Source organism: Mustela nigripes, chromosome 10 (genome assembly GCF_022355385.1).
Source record: "Mustela nigripes isolate SB6536 chromosome 10, MUSNIG.SB6536, whole genome shotgun sequence".
Classification (NCBI taxonomy): domain Eukaryota; kingdom Metazoa; phylum Chordata; class Mammalia; order Carnivora; family Mustelidae; genus Mustela; species Mustela nigripes.
The window spans coordinates 12926067-12938311 of NC_081566.1; the positions used below are offsets into that span (position 1 = coordinate 12926067).

Genomic DNA, 12245 nt, shown 5'->3' on the forward strand with positions numbered 1-12245 from the left:
CTTTCTTTTACCACACAACTTACATTGTACACAAAAGTACACTCAAAATGAAATAAAGACCTAAATGTAAGACCAGAAACTATAAAACTCCTAAAGGAGAACACTGTCAGTAATCTCTTGGACACTGGCCTTAGCAAACATTTTTCTGGACTGGTCTCCTTATGCAAGGGAAACAAAAGCAAAAGCAAACTATTGGGACTACATCAAACTAAAAAGCATTCACACAGCAAAGGAAACCATCAACAAAATGAAAAGGCAACCTACTAAATGATGTATCATTTGCAAATGATATATCCGACAAAGGATTAATATTCAAAATATATAAAGAATGCATTCAACTCATTTATCACCCCCAAAAATCAGATTTAAAAAATGGCAGAAGATCTGAAAAACAATTTTCCAAAGAATACACCCAGATGGCCACAGGCACATGAAAAGATGCTCAACATCACTAATCATCAGGGAAATGCAAATCAAAACCACAATAAGATGGCTAGTAGCAACGAGACAAGAAATAACTGTTGGCAAGGACGTGGAGAAAAAGGAACTCTCATGTACTGTTGGTGGAAAAGTAAGCTGATGCAGTCACTACGGAAAACAGTATGGCGGGTCCTCAAAAAATGAAAAATGGAACTACCATTCCACTACTGGGTATTTACACAAAGAAAACAAAAACACTAATTCAGAAAGATAGGTGCACTCTGATGTCTATTGCAGCACTATTTACAATAGTCAAGATACAAAAACAACCCAAGTATCCAACAATAGAGGAATGGATAAAGAAGATGTGGACTATTAGTCATAAAAAAAAGAATGAAATCTTGCCATTCACAACAACATAGATGGACCCTATTATGCTAAGTGAAATTAAGTCAGATAGAAAAAGACAAATTTCACTTATATGCAGAATCTAAAAAACAAAACAAACAGAAACAGACTCACAAATACAGAGAACAAGGTGGAGGTTTTCAGAGGAGAGAAGGGTGAGGGGTGATAGGTAAAAGAGAACTAAAAAGACAAAACAGAACAAAAAAGGAACTAAGAGGTTCAAACTTCAAGCCTTCCTGGCAACAAGCTTCCCACAAGAATATGCCCCTTGCAGAGGACCTCCTCTATGCCTCCCTGGAGGAAGAGAAAAGGAAGCATAAGCAGCAGCGCCTGGTGCAGAGCTCTAATTCCTACTTCACTGATGGGAAATGCCCTGGATGCCATAAAATCACTGCCATCTGTAACCATGCACAAACACAGCAGTTTCGTGCGTTGGCTGTCCTGTGCCAACTGATAAGGAAGAAAAGCAAAGCTTCCAGAAGGATGCTCCTTCTGACAGAAGCAGCACTAAAAGCAACCTGAATCAAAATGAGTGGAAAACCATATACATATTTTAAATTTAAAAAAAAAAAAGTACAAACTTCCAGTTTCAAAGTTAGTTCTGGGGATGAAAAGTACAGCATAGAGAGTATGTCAATAATTTTATACTGATTTTGTGTGGTGACGAATGGCAATTTATTGTGGTGAGTACTGTGTACTACATACAATTCTTGAATCACCATGTTGTAATCTGGAACTAATGTATTGGTCTATAGGTAAACTATACTTCAACTTAAAAAACATAAATGGACTAAATATTCCAATTAAAAGGCAGTGACTTTCAGCCTGGATTAGAAACAGCACCTAACAATATGGTCCCTATAAAAAATGGACTTTAAATCCAAAGATATAAGAGTATTTGCTTATAATTATTTCATTTTCTTTTATTTAAAAGCACAAAACCACAGGGGCACCTGGGTGGCTTAGTCAGTTAAGTGTCTACCTTTGGCTCAGGTCATGATCACAGGGTCCTGAAATCAAGCCCCAAGTTGGGACCCCTGATCAGTGGGGAGCCTGCTTCTCCCTCTACCACCACTCCCCCTACTTGCGCTCTTTCTCTGACAAAGAAATAAAATCTTAAAAAAAAAAAAAAAAAAAAGCCACCACCACCATCAGCACAGAACTATCAAAGGGTCTTAGGTTAGAGAAAAGTCCTTCATTCTATTCTGCTACAAACATGAATCAAACACCAAATCTATGTGCAAGACTCTGTACTAGGGGCTTCAGGGAGATGCCAGGAGAGGACGACTCACAATCTGTGCTAAAAGTGCCACAGAACTCAGAAGGACAAGAGGATATAAACTGTGAGATTTCCTTTGCTTAATGTGAAGTACAGGTGTGGGGAGAAGGGCAGTGATCAGCAAAGGCTCTGTGGAGGTCACCAGCACTGTGCCCAAAGCACCAGAAGGACTCTGATGAAGAAATAATTTGGAGTTCATTATTCATTTATTTTCTAAACTGCAAGTCCAGACATCCAGCCGAGGGGTCACAAGCACAAGCTTTAGTGTCAGAGATTTAGGCTCCAGCTCTGCTCCTGATGACCCCAAGACCCAGGACAACTTACTTAGGTCTCCTGTGCCTCACCTTCTTCATGTGAAAAGAAAATAATCATTTCAATTTTATAGGAAGTCTAAAACGAAGGAGAACGTTGCAAAGTGCTTTACAGAGTGCCCGCTTATTCCATTCATGTTACCAGAGAAATGGAATGTGCCCTCTACTCCTTAAAAAATAAAACCTTCACTGATAAAGATAGCAAAAATGAACACCAAAGCCCTACCATTTCTTAGTAATGATAAATTAAAGGGAGGAAATGCCAAAAACAAAATGGAGAGGCAGAAGACAGTATCTTTTATGTAGCAGGCATGTAATGTTTCCATGCCTGTTAGATGGCTGGATGACCCCAATGGCAGAGGAACGAAGTCTTGCAGGGCTAGCTAGCTACCTTCCACCTGCAAGAGAAGAGCCATGCACCCCAGGTCCCTGAAACTCTAAAGCAAATGGAGTCCCTTGCTATTCATGACCAAATATTTCAGAAAGTTTCTACATTACATGGAAGTCTAACTACATGGAAGTGTACATTCCCAGAAGTGTCTATGAGGTTCCTTCAGACAGTAAAGAACAGGGTACGGGAGACAATGGATGTTGACAGCCACAAAGAGAAGTGAGGAACCAGGAAGCCCGAAGGAAGCCCCTGGGCACTGAGCGGGAGCCACCATGAAAGGTGGCAGCTCTAGTTCTCCAAGAGGAATTACAGCAAGACTCTTTTTCAATCTGTGTCTCTGATTCGACTTTTACTGCTTATTGTTATTAGGGACAGTGTCAGTTTCTGCTTCCTGGTGGCTCTGCCACCTGCTCGCTCTCCATGCTTCTCTAGGACTGCGCTCCACTGTACCAGCAAAGTCCCCCTCCCAGAGAGTATCCGGGATAAGGGAAACTGTCACCCACATCACGGGATTCTGTTGTCCTTCATCCCCCGCCTAGAGGTGGCTTCCCTTAGCTCAGGCACTGATTCCTGATCAGCCTCGCGTAGCTGGGCTGCAGGGTCACAAGACCCAAAGTGTAGTGGTCTGTGTACACACAGACATCCACAGCTCTTCTGCCTGGAAAGCACCCCCACCTCTCGTGGCCCATAGGGGACCACATGTTCACTTTTCAGATTTTTTTTTTAAGTAACCGCCACACCCGACACCGCACTTGAACGCATGACCCTGAGGATCAGGAGTTGCATGCTCTTCCGCTAAGCCAGCCCAGTGCCTCCCACAGGTTCACTTCAAAACATTATAAAGAACATTTCCTTGCACCAGGGCCTGTGAACTGTAGTAGCAACAGGGACCAGCTTTCGACATCCGAACGAGGTTTGAAAAAAATCCCAAGACAAAACTGAACGAACTCTAAGTTTAACATCTGAATAGACTTTTTAAGAGTTGGCAGGGACCTAAAGGGCCACGTGGTCCAAACCCACCCTCTATGCAGTGATCCGGGTCCCAGCGTCTATAACTGGCAGAGAATGAGAGCCCCGAGGTCCCGTGCCTCTTGACAAGTAGAAGCTCGAGACATTTCCTCCTGGTTAAGCCACAAATCAAGAGGAACAGTAACTGGCATCTGCGGGCAGCGATTCACCCTATGAGAAGCCACATAAACATGATTTGAAATGTTGCACTTTCATGATGCCTTTGGTTAGGGAAAGAGGTGAATCCCCCCCACACACAACTTTTTGAAAATCATTAAAAAAATGAACTTAAGACACAAAAAGATCACATGACAATTTGCATCACTTGGATTTCTTTGGTAGAGCTATTTGGACAAATCACTCTTGTGGGAATACTGTCCAAGAGGCTCCTCTGTTTCAAAGAAGCCAACGTGAGCTCCTCTCCTGGCCTTTTCTTGATCCACGAATCGGCATGAAGCTAAATAAAAACTGTGAAACTATTTATCATCCACACACACTGTGGCACTCCAATTCTGCAATAAGACACCATTCTGTCTTACCAGTTTAAAAAAAAAAAAAAGTGCTGGGCATTTGTCAAAATATCCTATGCATTCTGCGCTTGGAAAAACCAAACATTGGTTTTCCTGGGGCAAGCTGGATGAAGGGGTTTTAAAAGTATACATCTATTTTTTTTTTTTTTAAGATTTTATTTATTTGACAGAGAGAGAGATCACAAACAGGCAGAGAGGCAGGCAGGGGTGCGGGGAAGCAGGCTCCCTGCTGAGCAGAGAGCCTGATGCGGGGCTCGATCCCAGGACCCTGAGATCATGACCTGAGCCAAAGGCAGAGGCTTAACCCACTGAGCCACCCAGGCGCCCCAAAAGTATACATCTTTTATATGAATGCAAACTCATGACAATAGACAGTCAAAAATAATGCATGAAACTTTCTTGGGGGGGCGCCTGTGTGGCTCAGTGGGTTAAGCCGCTGCCTTCAGCTCAGGTCATGATCTCAGGGTCCGGGGATCGAGTCCCACATCAGGTTCTCTGCTCAGCAGGGAACCTGCTTCCTCCTCTCTCCTTGCCTGCCTCTCTGCCTACTTGTGATCTCTCTCTGTCAAATAAATAAATAAAAATCTTTAAAAAAAAAAAAAAAAAACTTTCTTGGGAAAGGTAATCTAGGAGTTTTACAAAACCCATGACAGTATTGCTTCCAAAACCCAGACTTGCCCCAAAATATAAGAAGATATGTGGTGAGTAACTCAACTTCTGAAAACACAGTGGGACTTTTATTCCCAGGAAGGGGGAACTGGTTGCCCACCGTAATCCTGCAAAACTCAACCTTGCAAACAGCATGGGGCCAAGATGCATTCTGAATGCAAAGAAGGAATGAGTGGTCTCCTCCCCCCACCCCTTTTTAGTGATGTGGTAGGTTTGCTGTTTTGGTGGGGTTTCTGAGATATGGTTTACATGCCACAAAATTACCTCTTTAAAGTGAATATATTTAGTGTTTAGTGTACTCTCAAGGTGTGCAATCATCACCACTATGTAATTAGCAGAATGTTTTCATTACCCGAACAGAATCTCCATACCCATTAGGAGTCACTCCTCCATTCCTCCTCGTCCCTCGAGACCAATAACCTGCTTCCTGTCTCTGTGGACTTGCCTATTCTGGAGAGTCCAATGGAATCACTCAATTTTGTGTCTGACTTCTCTCACCTAACGTAGATCTTCAAAATTTATCCATGACATAGCACATATTGGTTCTTCATTCCTTTTTATTGCCAAATAATATTCCATTGTGTGAATATACCATTTTATTTAACCATTCATCACTTGAAGGACCTTTGGGTTGCTTCCATTTTGGGGCTATTATGAGTAGTGTTGCTAGGAGCATTCGTGTGCGAGTTTATGTGCAGACATGAGTTCTCACTTCCCCCGGATATGTACCTAGAAGTCGAATTGCAGGGCCACATGGTGACTCTGTATTTGAACTTTCAGGAACTGCCAGACTGTTTTCCCCACAGTACATGCCATGGCACTCCAATTCCCAAACAAGACACCAATACATCTTACCATTAAAAAAATCTTCACCATTTTACATTTCCACCAACAATCTCTGGGGGTCCTAATTTCCCTACTTCTCCACTGAAACTTGTCCATCTGTCTGTAGCCATCCTCACAGGCCTGAAGGTTACACAGCCAAACACCTCTCCCTGTAGTGTAGATCTGCATTTCCCTGACGACGGCTGACACTGAGTGTCTTTTCATGTGTTCATCAGTCCTCTGTGTTGGAAAAACATTATTCCGATTCTCTGCCCATTTTTTATTTGGGTTGTCCTTTTATTATTGGATCATAAATTTCTTTCTATAGTCTAAATACAGGCCCCTCATCAGACATGTGATTTGAAAAGTTCTCTCATCCTGCAGGCTGTCTTTTCACTTTCTGGGTAGTGTCTTTTAATGCACTTAAGTTTTTCATTTTGAGGAGATCCAATATATTTTTTCCTTTGGCTGCTGATCTTTGTCAATTCTATTAATATACAGTTGTTACCATGGAGAACTGACTATAATGACTAACTAGCCAAGTGTCTTCCTCAATTTTATTTCAACTGTGATATAATAAACTGCTTATTCAGTTAACATGTCTGCTCTCATTTCTCCCTTTGGAGAGAATAAGTGGTTGGGATTCCCCTGATGGAGAGGAAACAGATTGAGGCTCTCAGACTACGGATTGGAATTACTTATCTCGGAGGCGTAAAACTGGGAATATAATCCTGAACGTCTGGTGCTTAGCCTGAACCTGTGCTGTGCAGTGCCAGCAGCCTCAGCATCCCAGTCCTGGCCGCCTGTCCTGTGGCTCCCACCGCGAGGCCCTCCATCAGGCTCCAGCTCCCCCTCCTCTGCTGGTCCCCAGACGTGGCCATTCCTCAAGGCCCAGTCTCCGCAGCTCCCTCTACACATGGTCCCAAGCTTTCTTCAAGGCTCCTACCTTCACTGTGCCATTGCTCAGCTCAGCCCAGACACACGGCACCCACTGGGGCTTCGTGTGTCTGCAGCACAAGAGCACCTTCTCTTCGAGGTACTCACCCCTCCAGACTGAAATAGGTCTACATCCGCCCACTCACCCAGCCTCAGTCTTCGGAGTCTCCCTTCTCGCGCTCCTCGCGGCAGCCCGCCACACCAGCCTTTGACCCAGCGCAGTGGCCCCGCTTACCGGTCTGCTCCAATCCCATTAAATACGCCCCACTCCGTAAAGGCTAAACCCTGCCACACAAAGCCCTCCCGAATCGCACTCAATCTGTCCTTCAGCCTCATCTGCTTCTAGTTCTCTCGCCAACCCACCACTCCAAACGCACCCCGCCACCCAGTTTCCAACGCACCCTGTTTTTATCCCGCGCTCTCCATGGTTGCGGGTGCCACCCCTCCTCCTCCCTCGCCAGCCCCTTCTTTCCCACCTAAGGAGGACAGCAGCCACCCGCCATTGGGTGCTTTCGTGTGCTAGGACTGCGCAGGGCAAGCGCCCTTCCTCCCATTAATCCCACTTCCTTCACTAAGGAAGCCCCCTTTTGTTCATTTCTGAAGCCCCATTTCTGTCCCTACTATTTCCTTGACCCTCAATCATTCATCCCTATTGCTCAGAGGACATACCTTCCTGTTCCAAACCTCCACATCCCCCAATCCTGAAGTACAAATACAAATACTGAGCCCCCACAAGGGACCGGGTGCTCTGCGAAGTAAGCGTCAGAGGTGCAATGAAGGAGGGAAAGACCAAGTTCTGGGAGTGCCTCACAGAAGCACTCCCAGGGGCAAGTCCAAGGGGTTTAACAACTCGTTAAAGAATTATGGTCAAGGGGTGCCTGGGTGGCTTAGTCCATTAAGAGTCTGACTCTTGACTTTGGCTCAGGTCGTGATCTCAGGGTCGTGAGATCAGGCCCTGCATCTGGCTCTGCGCTTAGCAAGGAGTCTGCTTGAGGGGTCTCGCTCTCCCTCTCCCTCTGCCCTGCCCCTGGCTTGTGCTCACTCACTCTTTCTAAAATAAATAAATCTTAAAAAGAAAAAAAAAATTATATTCAATAAGTATTTCTTTTCGACTGTGCTAAATTCAAATTCTACAAGGAAAAAATACCAAGTGCCAGGAAAGCACCTAACAGGGAGAAAAGGCCCTCATTAGGTTGTTCAGAGCAGGCTCTATACAGGGACGGAGAAGTGCTTCTGTGGGGAACCTGCCTTCTCTCTCTACATGTCCTGAGTCCCTGAAGTGGACCTTGCCTCGTTCGCCTTTGTAGTTTTAGCACATGGAGTAACAGGTGACGGAGTGCAAGAGTGACTCGGGGGGAGGAAGGGGAGAATCTGGGAGCAGAAAAGCAGCTCATCTAGAAACTGAGCCAGAGTCAGGACACCCCGGGAGGCAGCCCTGGGTTCAAATCTCAGCCCTGCCACTCAGAAGCTCTGAGAATATTACTTAACCTCTCCATACCTCCAGACTAACCAGCTCCCTCGCAGAGTGGCCGTGATGGCTCTATGTAACCACAGACACAAAGCCCTATGAAGGCCTAGTACGTGAAGGCACCCAGGAAATAAATGGTGGCTACTGTCCTCATTACCATTAGTTGAACTATTGTTCAAGGGCTCAAAGGCTGGAAATGAGCTCTGAGAATTGTCTATCAGGTCATCAAGTTCATCAAGCTCAGGCCAACTCACTACTGAGACTTCTGAGTCTGGATCTTCTACGGTCTACAAAGGAGATGCACCCAGAAGGGTCCGCCAAAAGTACGGGAGGCTCTTGCCAGGCCCTGGAACTACCCAAAATTTACTCTGCTTGAGGTCCGCCTTCCTGCTCAGGCTGACCTCAGGATTTAAGGCCCCAGGAATCAGAGGCAAAAGAGAAGCCAAGGCCAAAGGTCACCACGAACACTTCCCAGTCTGGAGGGCACTTATCTCTAAGAGGAAACACAAAAGAACTCTTCATCTTTCCATGCTGGCCTGTCTCCTCTTCATCCGGCCATCTCCATGCATCCTCTTCTGACTGGGGGCCCGAGGGCAGAAAGCAGGGTGTGCAGCAGGCAGAAGGAGTCCAAGGCCTCATTCTTGGCACTATCAACAGCTCAAGTGACATGGCAAAGAGAAACTGAGGCAGCAGGTGGGCTTAAAGCTGCCACTCACCTGACTTTAAGACGAGGAGATTTTCCTCGGTTATCTGGGGGAGCCCAACACCACCACAGGGCTCTTAAACGGGGAAGAGGTGGCAGAAGTCAGCGTCAGACGATACGAGAAATGATAGGAGAAAGACTCAACCGGCCACGGGAGGCTTTGAAGATGGAAAAAGGGCCATGAGCCAAGAAATGTGAGCAGCCCCTAGAAGCTCGAAAAGGCACTGAAATGGATGTTCCCTTACAGCTTCCAGAAAAGAACGCAGTCCTGCTGAAACCTTAATTTTAGCCCAGTGAGACCCATTTTGGACTTCTGCCCTCCAGAGTTGTAAGATAATAAATCTGTGTTGCTTTAAGCCACTAACTTTGTGGTAATTCGTTATAGAGACAACAGAAACTAATATCCAGAGCTAATGCAGATAAATAGGGATGTGCCATTCTCTCCCTGGGGCTTGAGGGCTTCAGAGGTAGTGCCGAAAGCCAGAGTGGGGGCAGACATGCTACTACCTTTTACGCAAGAGGCTTTAATAAAAGATGCTTAAAATACTTCTTAAAAGGCACTGGTGTAGTAGGAAGAGTCTGAGGTCAGACAGAGCTGGATTCAGTCTGTTTATCAGCCCAGGGATCTTCCCATACTTTCCTGAACTCCCCTGGGCCTCGGGTCTTCAACCATGAAAATCAGGTTGAGGGGCGCCTGGGTGGCTCAGTGGGTTAAGCCGCTGCCTTCGGCTCGGGTCATGATCTCGGGGTCCTGGGATCGAGTCCCGCATCGGGCTCTCTGCTCGGCGGGGAGCCTGCTTCCTCCTCTCTCTCTCTGCCTACTTGTGATCTCTCTCTGTCAAATAAATAAATAAAATCTTAAAAAAAAAAAAAAAAAAAGAAAATCAGGTTGACTACCTCCCTGGAGGTGAAACCTATGAGAGTTCAGTGGGGCAACGGGTAGGACAGAGCTTGGCTCCAAGAAAGCAGCCAGGAAAGAGCTCCTCCTCCGGTCTCCTCCCTTCTAGTCTTGTGGGGATTAAGCACCAGCACAGAAGAACCCATCTCAGCCCTCTCCCCCATAAATGCAAGCATCACGAGGAGCAGAAGCCCACCTCCTCTAATCCACCCAAGAAGCTGGGAGTTAGGCGGAGGCTCCATTCACTCGTTCATTTATTCAACCAAGGTTTCTTGCATGGCCAGGGCCAAGGTGGTGAGGGAAACAGACCGGTGTCTGCCTTCACGGAGCCTACGCGCCGGCAGCACCGACGTCCATCAAATGCCCGGCAAACGAATCCCCCGTCCCATCAGGGATGGCTCCGACAGAGAGGTGTGCAGACCGCAAGGGACAGGGTTGGAGTGGGGAAGCGATCCAGCCAGGAGGTCGGAAAGGCTTTGTAGAGAACAGTGGGCGCGCTGAGAGCTGAAGAATGATTAGCATTAACTAGATGACAGACCGAAGACCCTTCCAGGCGGAGGACTAAAACCACGAAAACGCCGGAGAGTGGAAGGGAGGGAGGCCTAAGTAAAAGAAGGCGAGCGTGGCTGAGCAGCAGAGGAAAAGGGGAAGGAAGGAAGGAAGGGGAAGAAAATGACTCTGATTCAGCTGGATGGGCGGCGGGTTCCATTCCCCGAAACAGGAAATGCCAGAAAAGGGCCACGCTGGGGGCGGGGGGGGGGGGGAGACCATGAGGTCAGTTTGGGGTTTAGGGTACCTTTGGGACACTCAAGCAGAGCTACCAGGGGGCATCTGGATATACAAGTCCGGAGCTCTGGGCTAGTACGCTCTGGGCTAGGAGTGAACGCGGCCCCGTGTACGAGCAAAGCAGGGATGGAAGCAGGAAGGGTGGCCCAGGTGAGCCTGCCCTCCACAGCGACATGGGGGCCTTGACCAACATGTAACACCCAAGAGCTAGAAGGAGACTGCGAAGGCGGCTGGAGGGAGCAAGCAGCCTGGGAAGTCAAGTGTTACCCAGGACGTCACATAAGGGAGCAGAGTGTATCCAGGAGGGAGTCCGTAAGACTCCCCAGGATGCGGCCTGACAAATGGGACCCTGCTTGCCCGGCTGGGTGACAATCGTGGGGAGACCTGATGTTCAGGCAGTGAGGCCTATATTCTCCTAGAGGGCCCTGGGAAGTGACTCGGATATTAAGAGGCTCCACTGCTAACAGCCTCCTAGGGAAAAACAAACAGAAGAGCAGAGATCACTGTATCCAACGGCCTGGCCTCACGAAGTGGCTCACACCAGAGCACAGAAAAGAACAGACACTGGCCTGGACACATTCTCCGTCCCCAGGCTGGTTAAATATGGATAGCTTTCGAACTGGGGCAATACTGGAGACCTGACACCGGGGCACGGGGCAGGGGGGGCTCCTCCTCTTCCGCAGGTACCCAGCTGGCAAGGCGCCCGGGCTGGGGCCTCTGGCTGCGGCAACGGCAGAGCACCACTTTCCAGTTCTTCCGCCCCAGCGCTGAACCCACTTACCTGGTAAGACTCCTGGACCTTGGACTCCGTCTGTCTCCTTTTCCTGCCCGTCCGTCCGCTCTGAGTTCTCAACCACCTGATCCAACTCCTCACTCAGCTGGAGGGGAACAAAGAGGGCAAATCGGTCAGCCGCACCAGCCCTGCTACTTAGGACTAGAATAAGAAAGCAGAAAGTCCCTCTTGATGGTCACACACACACACACACAGTACCACATGATGTAGGGTGTGCTATACCAGTTCTACAGATGAGGACACCAAGGCCCAGGAAAGTCATGGAACTTCCTGTGTGTCGGTTTCCCGGGGCTGCTCTAACAAAGCACCGAAGACCGCGTGGCTCAAAAGAACAGAAGCTGAGTCCCTCAGAGTTCTGGAAACTAGAAATCTAAAATCAAGGTGTTGGCAGGGCTGATTCCTTCTGAGGGCTGTGAAGAAGAATCTTTTCCATGACGCTCTCCTAGCTTCTGGTAATGGTGGGCAAGCTTCGGTGTTCTTGGCCTGTAAGGCATCTCATCTCCAATCTCCACCTTCATCTCCACATGGAGTCTCTGTGTGTCTCTGTGTCTCCACACAGTCATCTTCTTATAAAGACGCCATATTGGATAAGGGCCCACCCTACTTCAGGATGACCTCCTCTTAACTAATTACATCTGCAATGACCTTATTTCCAAATAAGGTCATTTTCTGAGGTACTAGGGGTTCACATTCTCCACACATCTTTTTGGAGGGGCGTAATTCAGCCACAACACTTTCCATGGCCACAGAACCAAAAGTCAAATCTAAGTTGGTCTAGTTCCAAAGCCTATAAACTTAACGGCTTCCCAGAGAAGGAGGA

The 12245-nt window shown here is 47.3% G+C and overlaps 1 protein-coding gene and 1 pseudogene across 2 annotated transcripts in view; one reads left to right on the forward strand and one right to left on the reverse strand.

The window, feature by feature from the left end:
- Nucleotides 1-12245, reverse strand: part of PACC1 (proton activated chloride channel 1) — a 38053-nt gene that overhangs the window by 22317 nt on the left and 3491 nt on the right. For both annotated transcript variants that reach the window (XM_059412628.1, XM_059412627.1), the window contains exon 2: nt 11414-11510. In XM_059412628.1, the coding sequence (XP_059268611.1) occupies nt 11414-11510 (97 nt within the window). The remainder of the gene's footprint in view (nt 1-11413; nt 11511-12245) is intronic.
- On the forward strand, nt 1084-1339 carry LOC132026072 (small ribosomal subunit protein eS27-like; annotated as a pseudogene).